Here is a 19,407-nt window from a genome sequence, read left to right on the forward strand (position 1 = left end):
ATGGAACTGCAGCTTCAACTTTTACTTCACACCCTCTCACCTCCAGCCCTCCAACAAACGCCTGTGCCTCTTAAACCAGGCGTCTGCTAAATGTTAACCTTTGGTCACACTGGTATAAAAACACTTTGCACGGAACTGGACACACATTTTTATTGGCCAAGTTCAGATATGAGGGATATAGTAAATAATCCAGCAAACAAAGTCCTTGTAAGACAAACTATACATGTGTTACTAGTTTAGAGAAACAAAGTCTTGGTCCTTTAACATATAACAATCTGTAAATGAATCCTCTTCATAACAGTTAAAAATAATAACATTTATGTTAATAAGTAGTAAAACAGATTGTACGGACCGTCAGCACTTCCTGATCGATTGACGAACACAAGTTTCATGAATTCTTTTGTGTTTGTTCTGCTTATTCTCGTCCTCCTTGTGATTTTATATTTTCTCACTGTGTCTGTGACATGAGCTGCTCCCTGCGCTCTGCGCTGATGAAGAAGCGCAGTTTCCGTGGCAACAGCCTTATCTCCACGGGCATGGCCTCATACTCCTCGTTGTCGATGTTGTAGAAGCCAGTGGTGCCCTTCGGAGTCAGAATACAAAGTTAAATGCCAACACACTGAGAATTAGAAATTAGGTTGAGCAATAAAATTGTATTAATAAAATCACTTCAGGGATACTGACCTCGGGCAGCTGCAGCTGACAAGCGCTGACTTCCAGTTTTGTGGCGTTTTTAGTGAAAACAGTTGAGTCCTCATCTTTTTTTTTCCTATAGTGAAGAATATTTACTTTCTTTTACTTAGATTTGCATAAACATGAACCTTTAAATAAAGTGTATGGCCTAAATAAGTTTTTGTTTCAAACAAACTTTAAATTGTACTTTAACTACTGACCCAACAGTGATGAACTCGCCCACAGTGAAGTCGTCCGGCTCCGCACAGATCATCAGGGAGTCATTCACACGCTGCAAGTTCAAATAAATAGAAAGAATTATGATTAATGATGGGGTTTAATGGAATCACATCAACATGTTAAGTGCTCTAGTTTTATAACAATTGGAACGAGATGTTATCAGTACAGTTATATTTGGACTCACCGTCTCCACAGGGTTTTTGTTGTGCGTTTGAATGAACAGCTCTAAAGTTGACAGCTGCTTCTCCTCCCACTTCTCCGGCTCTTCCACTTTTGGAGGCTCTGAGCAAACACACACACGTAAACAACACAAAAATATAACTGTAAAATCCACTGTTCTGTTGAGTTGTGGGGATAATTTATAACCAAAGCATCAACACAATCTCACTGACCTTCCACAGGCGGGTTCCAGTAGTTTTTCAGTCTGCGGGCAATGCGGTTGAGCAGATTTGGCCTGGTGGGCTTATATAGGGGCAGGTCAGCGGGCCGGAGGCTGGGGGCCAAGTAGGATATTGACGCTTCCCGGACCAGGGGCCACTCCTGAGGGATGTTTAATGACAATGTGTGATTAAAATACATCAAACACAGGTATATAACAACTCTTTAAAAGCACCATGAACACATTATAAAAACCTCGACAACAGCATTTTAAAGTAGAATGACTGAATGTGCTGACATGGCTTCCCAGTCTCACACAGCTGACATATCACCTCACCTTTAAAGTACTAAACCAATGTGCTGCATTTGACTTCAGTGGCCCGAGGTACCAATACCTGAGGGGAAATATCATAGTTAATTAGTCTTACATTATGTATCGTGGATTATATCATTATCAGTAACCATGGTAACAGTCAGAACAAAGTAATCTTACTTGCTGATTTTTGAAGCCACATCTCTGAAAGCTCCCCAACGCAAACCAGTCAGAGCGAAGACCGGCTGATCCTTCTCCCCCTGAGAACCACACAAGTTTAAATTCCTGTTCATGTGCCAACACTTCATTTAATAATTCAGGGCAAAAACTGTTTATTGTTGTAAGACATTATTTTCAAACAAATGTAGGCTCAAGTTTTAAGTTGTATTGTAATATCTATGTTAACATAAGGTCAATGGTATATTTATATAGGCCTGGAAGTTATTGCACATTTTCATGAAATGATCTATTGATTTGACATGAAAACAAATATGTACAATATATTTTTGAGGCTTTGCAAAGTAAAACAAACCAGTTCCTTACTTGAATTTGTAAAACATCTAGAGGCACAGTTTCTCCCTTCAGTATCGACAGAGTTGCAGATGTAATGTCTCTGGAAATGTTAAAAAATGCGTAAAAATTAGTGCAAGTTACTCATGAGGAAATCAATATTGACCCCTCATGGGGTTGTCAGATCTGTGGGGATGGTTCTGATCACATTACTTACTGGACCTTGTTGTTACTAAGGAGGTGAAGACTCGGACTCAGGGTATTGTGAGATCCCAGTGGAATGAATCCGATCGGCATTTTGCTGAAAGTGTCCTATAATAAGAAAAATAAGAACAGAAAAAGAAAACAAAAATGTATTCTGGTCTCATTTAGCTGTTAAACACAATAAAATGACAATTACTGTCATTATGCCTACTTGATCTGGCCTTCTCAGTAACCCTGTGATGACTTCCTGTAAGGTGCCATCTCCTCCGGCTACAATCAGCATGTCTGTGTGTTCCATCAGCTCAATCATCTTTTTGGCCTGGCCTTCATAGTCCGTCTGTAGATGAGGAGACAGTATAAAATCATGGAGCCACACAATGAAAACCCACGTAGAGCAACTCAAATCTGAAAACTAAAAAGCAAAGGATACCTTTACGACTGTGACCTCCACACCAGCCAGGTGTAAAATAGGAGCAGCATTCTTTTCAAACAGTTTGCTGGCTTTGCTGAGGGAGATTTTGACACAGAGTTGGAAAACAAAGTAAGAATGGTGTCCCAGCAGAACGGTCAGTGAGATGTTTGGAGATGTGTCTCTTCTTACCCATTACAGGCTGCAGGGTTCATGATGACCATTGCTTTCCTCAGCCGCTCCTGAGGTGCAATCTGCTGACGCCCAAATTCCTGAAAGAGATTTTGATGAGTAGGACTATGGGCACTTGAGGCTTGATTGTATCACTCACAGATTCTGTACTTCGTGGACTACATCTGTACTTCATGGACTACAATCCGTACTTCGTGGACTACAATCTGTACTTCGTGGACAACATCTGTACGTCGTGGACTACAATCTGTACTTCGTGGACTACAATCTGTACTTCATGGACTATAATCCGTACTTCGTGGACTACAATCTGTACTTCATGGACTACAATCTGTACTTCACGGACTACAATCTGCACTTTGTGGACTACAACCTGCACATCGTGGACTACAACTGTACTTCGTGGACTACAACTGTACTTCGTGGACTACAACCTGCACTTTGTGGACTACAACCTGCACTTTGTGGACTACAACCTGCACTTTGTGGACTACAACCTGCACATTATTACTGACAGATCTCGTGTCTTACCCTGGCCACTAGACACGCCTCTCTCCGCAGAATACTGTCACTAATGGGATGAAAAGACAAGATGTCAGACACGTAAACAGCCTCGATGTTTAAAAAAACGTGTGAACACCATTCACAGAGACACCCACCAGTGTTTCCCATACAGCCAGTAGCTCCCGTATGACAGGACGCACGCAGCGAACGTGGATTTCTTCCAGTGGTTCCTCAGGGTCCGAAACACCTTCACAACCCGAGCCATCTTTGTTCCGATTTAAGTTCCCGGTGGTTTTTAAACACGCTGCTGCATTTACTCACAGTTCAGCATCGCAGCGGTCACACGACTCACATCTGTCAGGTTAGCGTGGACATGTTGGAGTAACGTCAAAAACAGTTCGGGCCAACGCGAGGCGGAACCAATGTTGCTGCCCGGACATAGTTCAGAGGGAAAGAAAGAGACGTTCTCAATCGAGGCGTCACTTAAAAATATATTTTAAGGAGAATTGAATTTATATGATATCAAAACTGACACATTTAATAGTTAAACCGGTGAAATGACTTTGATTGAATCTGCATCGGTAAACTTCAATTTCCGTCCGGGCACGGTGCTCTGCCGGGCCGAGGACCCCGCCTAAAGGAAATTACAGAATTGTGGCGAGGTTTAAAAATATCTGACTGGATTAATCATCTAACGTACACATTGATTTACAATTTTTAATTTAATTCCGAAAAATTGCACCTGAGTGTTGGTAGAGAATTTATTATTTTTAAATTTGACACTGGCACAGGCCCGGAAGTTTCACTCCAGTTCTCCGGGTGAATCATGGCGGCGCAGATGGCGGTAAATTCGGGTATGTACAACAATTAATTCATTTATTAACTCCAGTGTGTTGAGTAGCTGCTGTTTCGTGTCGTTTCGTAGATAAACTCGTACACGTTTGTGTGTCAGCGCCATTTGTCGAATGCTTTGACCACATGTTGACGGAACCCTCAAGTTCCGGCTCTCGGGCTGCTAAGCTAACTTAGCCTAGCCTGGAAGTAAACGTTTAGTTAGCTAGCTTTGAATCAATAAGCAGCAGGAAGGAGGACGTGTTTACTCTTCTTCGTTTTCACCGTAGAGCGGAAGTCAAACTAGATGTGACCTCTCTGCCATATTGTCCCCAAACCAGTTCACATGTAAACAAAACTGAAAGCAACTGATGTTTGGCTTCACTTCCTTCACATGTCACTGTGCATGTGGGTTTGTTTTGTTGTGCCACTGCTTCCTGCTTGTTAACCTGTATTTAAAAGGAACAGTCACTGAGGACAATGGTTCATATACATGTACCAGATTTATAGGGAGGGTTTAATTAGTTTGTGCAGGCTAATAAAAGCTTCATCACCATGAAGTGCCAGACTTACAATGTAATTTATGCTCATTATTTCCATGCTCAATTAAAATCTAATGAACTGAATGAAACACTTGAATTCGATGATTAAGAGGTGTGTCCCAATACTTTTGTCCATATAGTGTATCTCAGGTTATACAGGATTGTTAATTCCCTACAAGTCATGTTATGTATCATGTATACTCAAAATATGTTTGTGAGAGACTAGCACGTCAGGAGTGGTATATGTTAGTTCTGTGCAATTGTGATGGGACAACACACCAATGAAGTCACCCTTTATCCCAACCAGGAGCCAGTCTGTGGGGGCCGATGAAGGAGCTTTGGGAGACGGTGGACGGGGCCGTGTTGAGGAGACAGCCAGAGAGTGTCCACATTCTGGACCTGCAGCTGAAGAAACACAAAACGCACTTTCTGTCACTTTTTAAGAATCCGGTGAGATGCTGTGCAAACTTTAAAATTTCACATGTTAATGTTTTTAATAGTTTTTTTTCTTGTGTTACAAACATAGAAATTACTTTGGTGCAGACCGGCTGATTTGTAGTATAAAGTGTCTCCTCTGTCACTGTAATATCAATAACCTCTGTCCTCTCTCCATTTATAGCCAAAAAGTGCGGAACAGAGAGAGAAGGTGCGTAAAGCCAGCACAGAGGGCATCGCCATCCAGGGTCAACAGGGGTCTCGACTCCTCCCTGAGCAGCTTCTGACAGAAGCCTTCATCCTCAGTGACTTATTTGATATTGGAGAATTGGCAGCTTTGGAGCTTCTGTTGGCAGGTAAAGTGGACACTTCAAATGAGAACATTTACATACATAAATGTTTTTAAATTAAGTTATGTTGTAAATTTGCTGACTGTATGACATATTAGCATTTCACAAAAGTGATTCAGTGTTTACATTTGTCTTTCTCCAGGTGAGCAGCAACAACCTCATTTTCCAGGTTTGACACGAGGACTTGTAGGTGTGTTGCTCTACTGGGATGGAAAGCTGTGTGTGGCTAACTCTCTGCGGACACTCATCCAGTCACGCCACGGCAAGACCTTCACCCTGGATCTGAGGTAATAATGTTATGGTAGTCTATTCAAGATATGACGGGTGGTTTTAAAGGTCCACAGGATGAGCATACTATAGTTCTGTGGTTGAATGATCTTTTTCTCTGTTACTCATGTTAATTGTTGTTGACCTATATTGTTGTCTGTGTTGTGCCTCAGTGGGGAGCTGGTGGCCTTGACGACACGTTTTACAGATGAACTAATGAGCCAGGGTCTGACCAAACGCATCCTGACCCTGGTTTCTGAGATCAGTGTGACGCGTGAATTTGAACGGCTGCAGAAGGAGCGCGGCCTGGGCAACGAAAAACACAGGAAGGAGGTGGGAGCAAATCTCTTGTGTTAATTTAAAACAAATCTTCTCATTGTATTTACTTTGAACATACTCGGCTGAAAGTAAATATACTAAAGTAATGTACCGAGAGAAATATGGACCTCATTAACTCCCTCTGTTGTTTCTAGGTTTCTGACCTCATTAATGAATGCAGACAGGCACTGGCTGACAGCCTGTTTTCATGGACCTGCCAATCACCCTTGAGTAAAGATGACACTCTGGCTCTCATTGGCCACCTGGAGACAGCGACAGCTCAGGCCGACGGCTCATTGGACCATGTGAACCAGGCTCTGGTCATGGCTCTGCTCTACTGCTTGGATGTCAGCTTTGTAGAGCAGGGGACTGAAGATAGAGAAGGTGGGGTCATGTTTAATACATATAGCCTAGAGTTTTTAACTTGGAAGTCACTAGTTATATCCACTAAAATGCATGTACTTGCAGTTGCATAACATTGCTGTTAGTTTCAGTGTTTTGCTTTTACAGCTATTGAAGGCCCGTCTTTGTGTCTTTCAGATCTGCTCCAGGCTCTGCCACTGCTGACAGAGAGGCAGTATGTAGCTGCAGTGCACAGTCGTCTGATGGATGGCCAGCCGTGGAAGCTTCCAGGCCTGCAGGCTGTGTGTCGTCTGGCCTGGGCTCTGTCCCTGAGGGTCCTCTCCCAGCTACCACAGGGATCTGGTAAGCCCTCTATTTCTGCCTCGCTTGCAGGAATAATAGTTCACAAAGATAACAGCCATTTAAATCTTGTGTGTTTGTGTGTTGTGCAGCCCTGGTTGAGTTCACTGAGGCTGATGAGACTCTAACTGACCAGGCTCTACTGGGAGATGTCTTCCTGTTTATGAGGGAGGGCATGCTGGGATGTGAGAGTTTCGCACAGGAAGAGTTTTACATCCGCCGCCTCCATTCACTCATCACAGACTTCCTGGCACTCATGCCCATGAAGGTGAGAGATGCCAAAGATATTTTTGGATATCTTTTTATACTGTCAACTTTTCCAGAATTGGAAATTACACTGATTCATTATTAGTTTGTGTTATTTTGTATCCTGATTTTTTATATATATATATATATATATATTTTTGTGTCTTTACAGGTGAAGCAGCTTCGTAACCGTGCCGATGAGGACGCCCGCCTGGTGCACATGTCGCTACAGATGGACAGCGAGCTTCCGTCGTCGATGCGCAAGGACTTGGACCACCTCATGTTCCTTGTCAGTCTTTTTCTCATACGCATGCATATGTACACTTCAGCTAACCTTTTACATTTCGGTTACATGTAAACAGTAGAAAAAGTGTGTAAGAAAAAATGCTGCAGTGTGTGGCTTTAAGTATGTCTCAGTTTGGTTTCTGTTTCGTCTTTTCAGATCGGGGAGTTTTACAATAAAGACTCCTTTGGGCTGGAGCTGGGTCTGGAGTTCTGGTCTCCCACAGAGTCTCTCCAACACACCTCATTGCAGGGATCTTACCTGGGAATGGCCCTTCAAAGGCCTCCACATAAACAGGTGAGGGCCATATTTTCTGATCCCAGGTTGGATGTAGTGAAAGGTATAGAAAAATGCAATCAGTCAAGTTTCTTTTCTAATTACTTGTGATTTCACACAGGTGGTTCTGTCCAAGTTTGTCCGTCAGATGGGAGACCTTCTGCCCTCCACCCTTTATATCTCCTATCTGCGTATGCTTAAAGGCCTCGCCAATGGTCCTCAGTGTGCACACTACTGCTTCAGCCTACTGAAAACTAACGGAGCCACACACAGTGAGAGCCCATTGTTTCTGTAACATGAAAAACATTGTGAATTTATTCTCAGAGATTGAAGAATGTACATATTCTCGTACTATGCTGTTTGTCCCTTTGGCAAGCACTAATTAATCTTATCGTTTTATTCAAAGCATATTCAAATGAATGCAAACTAACTTCATGCACACGTTATGCAGGTGACAACATTCAAGGAGTTTCTGGCAGCCCAGTGTCTTGGGAACATTTCTTTCACTCCCTCATGCTCTACCATGAGAACCTGCGGCGAGACCTTCCAAATCCAGATGCTTCACAGTACCGCCACCCACCACTGAGGGGCATCACCCAACGGGAGCTGGAAGGACTCACTTCATTTTTGGAGTTACTCACCACCATCATTACATGGGTATGTTACAACATTCACCACAAGGATGGGCAGTTTTTGTTTTGTGCTAATATCACATGAATTAGAAAACAACATTAATATCAAGATCAATTTATATGTTCACCTTATGTCTGGGAAAACCGTTTAAATGTTTATCTAACTGTATTGGGGTTGTGTGTGTGTGTGTGTTTTTGATTTTCCTAGAGTGAAAATGCCCGCCTGGCGTTGTGTGAACATCCTCAGTGGACTCCAGTTGTGGTGATGCTGGGGTTGCTGCAGTGCAGCGTTCCACCCGTCCTGAAGGCCGAGGTCCTGAACTGCCTCGCCGCCTTCGGGAAGTCACCAGAGATCGCCGCTTCCCTCTGGCAGTCACTGGAGTACACACAGGTCAATGTTTAAAAAACTTCCCTTTTTATATTCTGGTCATTCTTGTACTGTTGTGACCTTGTTTTTTTTAATTTTCCAGCTTGTGTTGTTTCATAAGTTTTGTGTCAGATCTTCTAAAGTGTTGTAACTTGTTTTTCCACCACAGATCCTCCAGACTGTTCGAGCCCCAGGACAGAGGCAGGCGGCTGGCATTGAGGTGAGCTAATGTCAAACTGGATTTGTCCTACTGTAAGAAACAGTCTCTTCTTTCCCTGTCAGATTCAAGCAAATGAGAAGATTCATTGGTTGTTTATTAAGAGTCCAATTAATCCAACAAGACAACTCTTAACTAAAGCCCAAATAGAAATGAGTGAAATTAGCACTTTGCAAATTTCTTTTGGCAATCATAGATAAACATTATGAAGGATTTATGTTTTATGTAATGAAGAATATAAATATGGGTTGATTTGTTGTTCTTGTCTCTTAGGTGGAGCTGAATGAGATCGAGTCGAGCTGCGAGGAGTACCCTCTGACACAAGCCTTCTGTCATCTGATCAGCACACTAGTCGAGAGCAGCCTTCCTGTTAATTTGGGCGCCGGGCTACGCGTCCCAGGCTTCCAGCCCTACCTGAACTTTTTGCGAGACTCCGTGTTCCTCCCCTTCCCCACCAGAGCATATCGTCGTGCAGCTGAGAAGGTAGAGTTCTCCTCTTGTGTCTTCACGGGGTTTAGACGTGTAGCTGCAAACATGCATATATTTTCAATTTCCCTACTCTTGCATTTGTTCATTTATCCTGCTTTTTTGCTCTGCCATGTCTCAGTGGGAGGTGGCCGACTCTGTTCTGGAGGTGTTCCATAAGCTGCTGCAGGACTACGAGCCCCAGCCGTCAGACTTTGTCCAGGAGATGGTGGAGCTGCAGGGTGAGCAGCTCCCAGCCCACAAGCCCCCCGGCCACAGCATCATGTTCCATCTGCTCAACGACTCACCCACACTGGCACTCTGCCTCAGCCTGCTGGAGGAGGGTGTACGCCAGCTGGACACTTATGCACCTTTCCCTGGTGAGAAAACATACACTGCTGCTGTTGGAGAAAGGGAGAGGTAGTGTGTATGTGTTTGTTCTGAAGACGCGCTCCATTACTGCCCCCCCCCTACAGGTAAAAAACACCTGGAGTCAGCGGTTCTCCACTGCCTGTGCTTGCTGGACCTGGCTCTGCAGAAGGAGGTGGTGTTTATGGATCTCCTCAGGGAGAGCCAGTCCTCCCTGCTGGTTTCCCCCATGGAGCAGCTCCTCCAGGGTGTCAGTCCTCAAACCCGACGGGCTGATCACATTGTCAGTATTGCCAGGTAAGGTAATCCAGGTCATAGTGCAAACTGTGGCATTGCGTTTTGCTGAGCCAGTTCTGTCCTTCCTTTTGAAATGTCAAACCTCCCTAGGAGTAATAGTCGGTAATTTATGAAAGATCATACTATTTCAAAGTCTGAATAGGTACAACTAAATGGGGAACCTTGTTTGTCCCCTGCAGGTTCCTGTACCACAGCAGCTCCAACCCAGAGGCTGCGTTCCAAAGTGCCAAGATCCTGCGTCGTATCGCCAGCTACCCCAACATCCAGAACAGGCTGGTGGGAGATTTCACACATGACCAGGTATAAGCAAATCTCAAGGTTAACACTACTTTTCTTACAAAAGAATTGGATATTTCCCAAAGTAAGCTTTGGAAAAGGTGATATTTTGGCATCAGTTACCATCATTATTGTGAAGTTGTTGGAACTTCTGATGTTAACTCCAGAACCCTGTTCTTCTGTCCTTCAGACAGTGAGTGAAAAACTGATGGCAGGTTTTGTGGAGTGTCTGGACAGTGAAGAAGCAGAAGAGGGAACAGAGAATGGAGATGGTGAGAGAGAGAGAGAGAAAAGTTTGTTATCTATTCTTTGTTGTCTGTAAAATTCTTCACAAGCTCAAAAAATGCTGTTCACAATGTGAAGTCGAAACCTGTGTTTTAGAAGAATCACGCTCAAACTCAGCTGCCTCTGTCTCTAGACTCAGACCAACACAATAAGATGGCAAGAATCCGACATGAAACCCAGATCCATATTCTGAACCTACTCATCAACTCCTTGGAGCTCAAGACACCCAACCTGGCTCTCTACCTGTTGGGCTACGAAGTCAAGAAGCCTGTGTCCTCCACCAACCTCCAGGACCCAGGTCAGACCTCAATCTCCGCCACTGAAATGTTGATTTTGGTAGCTGTATTTGCAATAGATGTTAACTTCACAATGCTTGCTGTGCTGCAGGTGTGTTGGGATGTCCACGGAGCTGCCTGCACGCCATCCTGAGTCTGCTGCAGAGAGGAACTGAGAAGAGATCAGGACCTGTGATCACATCGCAGGCCCCGCACCTGGCCGAGCTCTGCTACCAGGTACTCCTCAACCATTTATGTCCAGTAGCTTTGATATATTTATGGGCAGTCAGATTCCTTATTTGTCTTTTTCTGCCATTGTCTTCCTCTCTTAGGTGATCTACCAGCTGTGTGCCTGCCCTGACACATCGGGACCCACCATGCGCTATTTGAGGACCAGCCAGGACTTCCTGTTCTCTCACCTGCAGCACATGCCCTTCATCCTCCCCAGTGAGTACAGGATCCCTGCTGATCTGCCCGGTCCTGAAATATGTAGCAACAAAAACATCATCAAGGATGTGAGAAAGGGATGGCATGAAACACGAGGGGCAGGAAATGGGAAAAAAGGAAATGAGAACAATTAATTGAAATCAGTGATGATGATGAATGTGAGGAAAAATAAAGAAAGCCAGGAAACGGCAGCAACAATGAACTCTTAATATGTCAGAGCTTTTTCTATCACTGATAAAAAGTGTTAAAAATACAGTGAAAAAAAATAATAATTGTGCTGTCTTTTTCCCTCTGCTCGCTCCGCTCCTCAGGTAACCAGATCGCTGCCCTCTCCCAGATGTCTTGGCTCATGAAAACAGCTGCAATCGAGCTGAGAGTGACCTCACTGAACCGCCAGCGTTCACACACGCAACGCCTCGTCAGCCTCCTGCTGGACGACCAGCCACACACTCAGCACACAGGTGTGTAGTGTGTTTTCTCAATTGATGTTTGGATTTCAAAAGTAATTTAATGGGGGGGTTAAGGTTTCAAATGTAAACTTACTTTTCTTTTCAGCTGATGGAGAGTTCGGGATGGAGGAAGAGACCAGATCAGTCAGCGGCTTCCTCCATTTTGACACAGTTTCTAAAGGTTTGTGACATTTCAGTGAACAGATAAAATATTTAATAGCTGTAATATATTTAGCATTGACTCCGCTGATGTTTGTCTTGTTTCTCAACTGGATTGTTTTTGACTTTAACTCTCATCTTGTCCTTGTTTGATGTCATCAGTGCGCAGGAAGTTGCTGAGTGTGCTGGACGCCATCGATTTCAGTCAGGACATGCCCGAGCTCCTGCAGCTGGACTTCTTTGAGCGCACTCAGATAGAGCAGGTGATCTCCAACTGTGAGCACGTCAACGAGCAGGGACACACTGTGTGCAACGTTAAGGTGAGTTTCCCATTTTAACGTGATTTTCTCTTTCCCTATTGAGTTGTTTTCAAATATTTTTGTGGATTTTCTTTCTCTGAGTCAGACACATTTATTATATAATGTACTTTTCCTCACAGTTGCTTCACAGAGTTCTGGTTGCTGAGGTGAATGCCCTACAGGGAATGGCAGCCATCGGACAGAGGCCCCTGTTACTGGAGGTGAGTAAAAATGACTTCCATTGTCCAACATATTGTTGTTACAACAACATGTCCAGCCTGTAATGTTCTGTTGGAGTTAAAATGTTTTTCCTATTCTTATTTCTGTCCCCGGTTGTTTGTATCTTCCAGGAGGTGAATTCCATCCTGCAGCAGGTGGTGGAACGTAACCGCGTCCGTCGAAGTCTCAGTGCAAAGCGACATGCGCTGCGCTCCTGGAGGAGCCTGGTGGAGGTGCTGCTGACCGCCTGCCCTGCTGATCTCATACCTGCTGATGACCGACAGCTCATTATCAGAGACCTGCTGCTGGACCTGCATGATAAGGTCAGTGAGGACATTTGTCACATGGAGGCTGATCATGTCCAGGAGGAGGTTTAACTCTTCTCAAATCCAAAGATTGTTTTAACTAAATGAAAATGTTGTTTTGCGTTGTCCAGGTGTTATCTGAGGACGCAGCAGGAGAACTGATGCCCATTGTTGCCGGGGCAGTCTTCACTCTGACTGCCCACCTCAGCCAATCGGTGCTATCTGAGCAGCAGCAGGGGGAGGGATTAGAAACATCCTCAGGCTTCGCCTCCATCGCTAACTCCGCCCTGCATCTGGTCCTCCGCAAGCTGCTGGACTTCATCCTCTGTACTGGTCAGTGATGACCTATGACCTTCTCTCACTCATAAACCCACATTTCTCATATTGAATGTGTTGTGGGGATAATTCTTGGTCAGATGAGACTTAATGATTTTGGTCTTTTACACTTTAAGGAGGTGGATACCAGCGTCTGCGGGCTCACCTGTATGGCTCTCTGCTGTACTACCTGCAAATCGCCCAGAAACCTGAGGAACCCGACACTCTACAGACAGGTACACTGTGATTTCACATTTGATATGTGCAGGTATATTCTGTCAGAAAAGCTTTGCAGACAAGTTTCTATCATCAAATCTCTCTCTGTCCCTCCATCAGCTGGGAAGGCGATGTGGGAACGACTCACGGCCCCCGAAGACGGTTTCACCAAACTCCAGAGAGAGAACCTCGCTATCATCGAGAGTTATGGCAAATCCCTCATGGAGGTTGTGTGCAGGGACGCCTGTGACGGCCATGAAATCAGCCGGGTAAGAGCCAAATGTTTTCTTTAACAATATGACTTGTGTGCTCATTTTGCCAGATTCAGCCTGATAGTGACCTGATGTTTTTACATGTGAACGTCTACTGATACTGAATTCTGATTTTAAATATGCTTTTGAATCATTAAAGATGCATCAATGCTCTAATACTTAATGTATTTTGTTAATCACTGTGATTCAAAACATCTTTTCTTTGTCACAACGTGCCTCTTTTGACTTCCTCGTCTCCTCTCCCTGTCCTTCAGATGCTGGCCCTGGCCGTGCTGGACCGGATCCTGTCAATAGATCGACAGAATCAGTGGCTGGTTTACGTCTGCAACAGTGGCTACCTGCGGTCGCTAGTGGAGAGCCTGAGACGAGATGATGCCGCCCTGCAGACCCTGCTCACACCTCAGCCCCCACTCCTCAAACCACTCTACATCTATGAGAGCAAGATGGTGAGGAGACGTTGACAGCTGCAATACTATTAAAGAGACACGCTTTGTTTTGCGCTGGTTGTAATAAAGTCAGACTCAAAAAGCCCCATGTAGACTCTGTATGTGTAAATGTGTAAATACAGGATTATGATGATATCATTTCATTTGTGTGTTTTCAGGCTCTGATGACTCGTGTGGCGAAGACAGGCCAGGGAGCGGTGGAGTTGCTGCGCTGTGGACTTGTGGTGCAGCTGATGGAGTGTCAGGTGTTTGACATGGTACCTGACAGTGATGCGCACAGGTACGGGTCTAGAGAGGAAAGAATAAACTGCATTTTTAACGTTGGGAGAAAACATCTGTATTCCTCCTACTTGAATTACCTTAAATAGATTTATGAACTTTGTGCTGTGATGATAACTCCTCACCACAACTAAAAGCTTCTCGGCTGCAGGCAGAAATGTCCGGCAGTGTAGTAATTGTCGTAGTCAGCAACTTGTCCCTACAGAAGGATTTCAAATACCCTTTATCTTTTTTTATTCCATATTGTTTATACATCTGTTCTGAGTATTCCTCATGTTTGCGTATGTTCCCTTGTGGTCTCCAGGGGGATGAGGGACCCGTCAGGCTTCCTCCCCAGTCCTATGGATCGTTACAGGCAGATTCTCTTACCCACCTTGAGACTCTTCCAGGTCATCCTGACCTCTACCACCGTGAATCACCAGCAGGGGGCAGCACAGGTAAGCACAGAAGATTGTTTTATTTCAAAATTGGCAAGCGATAATGATTTAGGTATTTTTCTGTGATCTGCTGGTATCATGTGTATCTTGGACAACAAGAAGTTTCATAAACGTTGCAATCTAACTGTCCAAATACCAATTTTTGTGTGTGTCTGTTTGTGCAGGTTCTCCAGTGGCTCATAGTCCACGCAGACACCATTCAGTCCTTGTTACGCTGTCATGAGCTCAGCATGGGATCTTTGCAGGAGCTCTCTTTGCTCACGGGCATCATCAGTAAAACAGCTCTGCCAGGTACAAAGAAAACCAAGCACATAAAACTGAAAGTGTTCTTATATTTTCTAATTTCCATTCTGCAAACTACATTTTCACACACATCAGTGATTCAGTGAATGATGGTGTTGATCATGAACGGCTTGTTCTCTCAGGTGCCCTGGAGTCGGGTGGGGAGGTCAACAGTGCAGCTCTTATGGAGTTCCAGGGTCACATAAACAGATTCCAGGTGAGGCCCGTTTTTCCCTTTAACTCCATATACTATGTTTTTTTGGCAGCTTAGCACAGTTAGTCACATGTTTGATCTTTTCCAGCGTCTGTGTCTGTCTCTGCTCGGCTACCTGGTGGGGAGTGAGCGGGAGAGGTTGCTGAAGCAGGCTGAGATCGCTGTGCCGAGAGAGTCCGCAGAACGACGAGAGGAGATGGAGGTGGCCATGCAACAGGTTTGACAAAAAGTGTTTGATAAATACAGTAAACTACACATATGACACTGATATAATGTGTGTGGAGTCTTCTTCCTCAACTCTGCTGTGTCAGTGACCCTGAGAGGTGGTGTCCTCTGTCCCCAGGTGTGTGCCAACATCATGGAGTACTGCCAGACGCTGCTGCTGCAGAGCTCCACCCAGGCTCAGTTCAGCATCTGCCTGTTCAGCCCGTCGGGCAGCGAGCCAGCTGGCAGGGACGGAGGACGCACAGGTCAGTGATGTTCTGCCCATAGGAAAGCAAAGGAACAGGAAATTAACTCATGACGCTTTACACTGTGTAACCAAGCTACTGTTGTTGATACATTCAGTGTCAGACCTCCTGTTTGTGAAATGTCTGAAAGCTGTTACATCAGTTTAGAAACCTGGAGGTTTACCGAAAGGTTTAGCAAGTATGAGACTCAAATCCTTTATTTATTTTTTTTAGATCTTTCATCCACTCTGCCGTCGATGGCTTACTCCCGAGCTCCCAGTCTGGGTCTGGTCCTTTACCTGCTGAAGAACAGTGCTGCCGATTTCTTCAGGTTCCACCAGAGCCACAGACAGAGCCTGAGCAAACTGCAGAGTCTGGATCAGCTGCCTCCCGAGGAGCTCAAGGAGGTAATGATCCCTCTGTCTCACAGTCACCACACTGGTGCACGCATGAGCAAACTGTTTATGTAAAAGATCGAGTAAACAAATGAATGAATTTAAAGTGGGTTCTAAGCACAGTCCTCTTCTGTAGTTGTGCCAGGGTCTGGTGTCAGGACCCGGAGGTGTGGAGAAAATCTCATCAGTCCAGAGGAGCTTGTTGGCCAAGAGACGACTGGTCCAGCTCGTCAACAACAGAGCCAAGCTGCTGGCCCTGTGCTCCTGTATCCTTTGGCCCCTGGCACAGTAAAGGGGGGGGGGGGTTTCTGACAGTGTCCATCACTGGTTGTTGTATGGTTGTATTTCTTTAGGAAGCTGGAGTAGCACCAAGTAGAAATGTCCCATCACGAGTTGTTTTGCCTTGACCCCTCCCTCTTTCCTCAGACGTTATAGAGACGTGTTTGTTTGTGTTGTGGCGCCACCTGGAGTACTACCTGTTGCACTGTACCCCCACTGACCCCAAGGACTCCCTGATGCCTGGAGCCAGTTTGTACAGATCGCGCCTCACAGATGGTGAGAAGATGTTTTAATATATTCACATATGAGCTTAAGACTTCAGAAGCATTTAAAAAAACTCCCCTGGCTGTGAAAAAGACACAATTGTGCTTGATTGTTTATGTATTTTTATTTTATTTTCTCTAGACTCATTTGGCGGGTTGCAGCCAAGTGGAAGCCGCGCACTCAGTCTGTCCCGAGTCAGCCAGCAAGACCTTGATCTGGTAAGAAATGGATGTGTACATTCTATAGTTGGGATCTAAGCTCTAACAATTGTTGTATCTCTTCACACGTGTTTACTGCATCTCTCAATTCCTGTTTGTCTCCCGCAGCTGAAGAGCGACATGGTTGCAGGTTTCGGAGAAGCTCTGCAGAGGAAGCTGCTGGAGGTGGAGGGCTTGTACAGCCAGGTCCGCTCCCGATATACCTTCATCCAGGCCCTGGTTCGCCGGATCCGGGGTCTGCTCCGACAGCCCAAGAGCTGAGACACACACACAAACACAGAGACTGGCCAAGACTTCAATTTCCCCCTGATTCAATGAAAACCTCTGCCAAGCATAGAAGACGAGCAACTCCAGGAAAAACCCCAAGGACTGAGACTTTTTTCAATCAATACGCTTTTTCTTGCAACATCCTTTTTACCGACCTGTCCCAGCTCCTCTCTGGAGTATTATGGGATGTCACTACCATCACAACACGTGCTACATTCTGTGTGATCAATCTTAAGTATGTTTGACTAACGTTGTGCAAGAGGTGAGAAATCTAACTTGCAGAACAAATTTAATATGGAAGTTTTACTCGTTAAAGGAAGTATTTGATATGGTTTTGTTTGATTTGATCTTTTTTTTCTTTTGTGAAAATAAACATTTTCTATGTCTGTTAAATTCGTGTCTTGTTCACACCAACCAAACAGCAAACCTCCTAAATTAAACCAGTAAACAAGCAGAGGTTTTAGGTTCTAATGTTAAACTGGAGTCAGTGTCTCCTGATGTGTAGTTGTGAGTTTACACGTTTATGAAAAGAAAACTACTTCCTGGTTCAATTCCCTGTTTCACAGCCACATTCTCACTCTGCTGGAACTTCTCAGTTTGTCAGACGAGCTTTAGGTGAATACAAATTTTATTGTATTTGTCACTTACATCTTTTGTACAGGGTTTCTGTGGGGTCCTAAAACTTTAAATAAAAAGATCTGAAATTTAGTTCCTAGGGTCACTACGAGAAAATCTTTTATGTAGCTTTTCGTAGTTGTTTCTTAATGATCCAGATATTAACACGTAATAAAACAAATAAGACCAACGTGACCGTGATAACTGATCATCTACAAGTTAACTGGACTTGTCAGTGAGAAAGACTTGATTCCTACTGTCTCTAGTTTGAGGGATAAGGTGGTGTTTCAAGTTATTCTCTACTCACCTACTTCACCTTATATTTACTTATGGGGAAGCGTAAGTAAATCTGTGACTCTGATTTTCCTTGAGACTTAAATCTTACTCATCATGATCTCCCAAAGTCTTACATTAAACTGGTTGAAACCTCACCCTGTCATAGTATCGACCGTTCCTGACAAACAGCAACTACTACAACGACTTCACCCATTTTTAGAATCATGACTCACTATGAAAATCCTCATCAGGAGAGAAGCAAAATGAGGAAACAAGACAAGATGCTTCTTTGTGAAAGTAGCATCACAAAGTGACTCACACTGAAGTTACTCATAAAGTCAAATCACGTTACAAATGAGCTTGGCGCACATGTTATATTTCATTATGCTGTTTTATTTCTTTGAAGGGACACTTTATAGGACTGTAAAGTGCGTAGATTCTCAATCCTTTGGGGGGGAGGAGAAGAAGGGACATGAAATCAGGATATACATTCAGATCCAACAGATGGGGATGTTTTGTGCTCTTGGTTTTTCCTTTTTTTGAATACTGAGGAGGAGGAGGAGTTCAGGGGGCCGAGCAACAGCATCGAGTACAAGAGGATGTCGTGAATGAAGAGAAGCTCACTGTGGAGAATATAGGCACATTTTCCCCCTTTAGTCCTTCCAGCGCTGCGACTGGTCGTTGTCCCGCTGAAGGGCCGAGGTGATGCGTTTGTAGAGTTAGTGGAAATACATCTGCTCATAGAAAAAAACAAAACATCTGCCTACTTCTTCTTCTTCTTCTTCTTCTTCGTGGACAGCGAGGGAACAAATGTTGTGCTACTATCAACAGATCATGCTCGTCATTCTCTATAAATTACTTTTTTAAATAATAATTACAGCATTAAAAGTACATTTACATTTCTCCCGCGACAGCTTGTTCACTGTCTGAGATTGTGCTGCATTCGCATGTGAAGAGAATCTCTCTCCACATGAACTGAGGTCTGCTGCTGTGGAGCTGGACGACGGTTTGAGGTTTATCATCCATCACTTTCTATGATATATTAAAACCACCACTGTGATATTTTAATACAAACTGCACTGTTCAGGCTGTGGGGGGAGCAGCCGATGATGAAACACAATTAATTAATTAAGATTTGTCTATTTACGCCATTGTCTTTAATATTGAAACTATTATTTTAAAAGAGACATTCCAGACCAAGCTGTAAGAACTGTTTTAACATCTAAAACTTTAATGCAGATACAGGAATTTCTGTCACTTTCTGTAACATAAGATTCTACAATGGACGTTATTTCAGGCACATTAAGACGACTGGTATCTATATCTAGTTTGAGCAATTTAGTGCAGCTTGATTGAATAGCCCAGGCTCAGCCATAAGCATGAAGTAGACCACGCTTCATTAGGGAACAGGATACAGTACTTCTAAGTATATTTAAAAGCAAGTACTTCC

At 44.1% G+C, this 19,407-nt stretch overlaps 2 protein-coding genes across 3 annotated transcripts; one reads left to right on the plus strand and one right to left on the minus strand.

Moving 5' to 3' along the window:
• Nucleotides 1–423: 423 nt before the first annotated feature.
• agk (acylglycerol kinase) lies at nucleotides 424–3,853 on the minus strand. Its single transcript, XM_034588244.1, has 14 exons — nucleotides 3,578–3,853; nucleotides 3,450–3,489; nucleotides 2,919–2,998; nucleotides 2,748–2,823; nucleotides 2,529–2,654; nucleotides 2,331–2,425; nucleotides 2,147–2,216; nucleotides 1,784–1,863; nucleotides 1,628–1,685; nucleotides 1,305–1,452; nucleotides 1,097–1,194; nucleotides 894–964; nucleotides 685–769; nucleotides 424–583 (listed from the first exon to the last, which is right to left on the minus strand). The coding sequence occupies exons 1-14, from the start codon at nucleotides 3,685–3,687 to the stop codon at nucleotides 449–451; spliced, it is 1,272 nt and encodes a 423-aa protein (XP_034444135.1). The 5' UTR covers nucleotides 3,688–3,853; the 3' UTR covers nucleotides 424–448.
• Nucleotides 3,838–17,459, plus strand: nup205 (nucleoporin 205). Of its 2 annotated transcripts, none has more exons than XM_034588231.1 (42): nucleotides 3,838–4,276; nucleotides 5,103–5,245; nucleotides 5,415–5,586; nucleotides 5,723–5,867; nucleotides 6,021–6,180; nucleotides 6,321–6,549; nucleotides 6,706–6,870; nucleotides 6,960–7,135; nucleotides 7,286–7,402; nucleotides 7,556–7,693; nucleotides 7,794–7,944; nucleotides 8,124–8,329; nucleotides 8,513–8,695; nucleotides 8,841–8,891; nucleotides 9,162–9,371; nucleotides 9,496–9,733; nucleotides 9,830–10,019; nucleotides 10,199–10,319; nucleotides 10,486–10,567; nucleotides 10,714–10,878; nucleotides 10,968–11,092; nucleotides 11,188–11,302; nucleotides 11,614–11,763; nucleotides 11,858–11,932; nucleotides 12,073–12,230; nucleotides 12,350–12,430; nucleotides 12,560–12,751; nucleotides 12,865–13,066; nucleotides 13,186–13,284; nucleotides 13,385–13,533; nucleotides 13,791–13,982; nucleotides 14,141–14,262; nucleotides 14,566–14,698; nucleotides 14,863–14,989; nucleotides 15,124–15,197; nucleotides 15,283–15,411; nucleotides 15,538–15,664; nucleotides 15,878–16,050; nucleotides 16,175–16,304; nucleotides 16,465–16,593; nucleotides 16,723–16,799; nucleotides 16,908–17,459. In XM_034588231.1, the coding sequence occupies exons 1-42, from the start codon at nucleotides 4,249–4,251 to the stop codon at nucleotides 17,058–17,060; spliced, it is 5,982 nt and encodes a 1,993-aa protein (XP_034444122.1). In that variant the 5' UTR covers nucleotides 3,838–4,248; the 3' UTR covers nucleotides 17,061–17,459. The 2 variants fall into 2 exon arrangements, with proteins under 2 accessions (XP_034444122.1, XP_034444123.1); XM_034588232.1 differs by having other exon boundaries at nucleotides 4,186–4,276; nucleotides 10,720–10,878.
• Nucleotides 17,460–19,407: the final 1,948 nt, after the last annotated feature.

This window comes from Hippoglossus hippoglossus, chromosome 6 (genome assembly GCF_009819705.1).
Source record: "Hippoglossus hippoglossus isolate fHipHip1 chromosome 6, fHipHip1.pri, whole genome shotgun sequence".
Classification (NCBI taxonomy): Eukaryota; Metazoa; Chordata; class Actinopteri; order Pleuronectiformes; family Pleuronectidae; genus Hippoglossus; species Hippoglossus hippoglossus.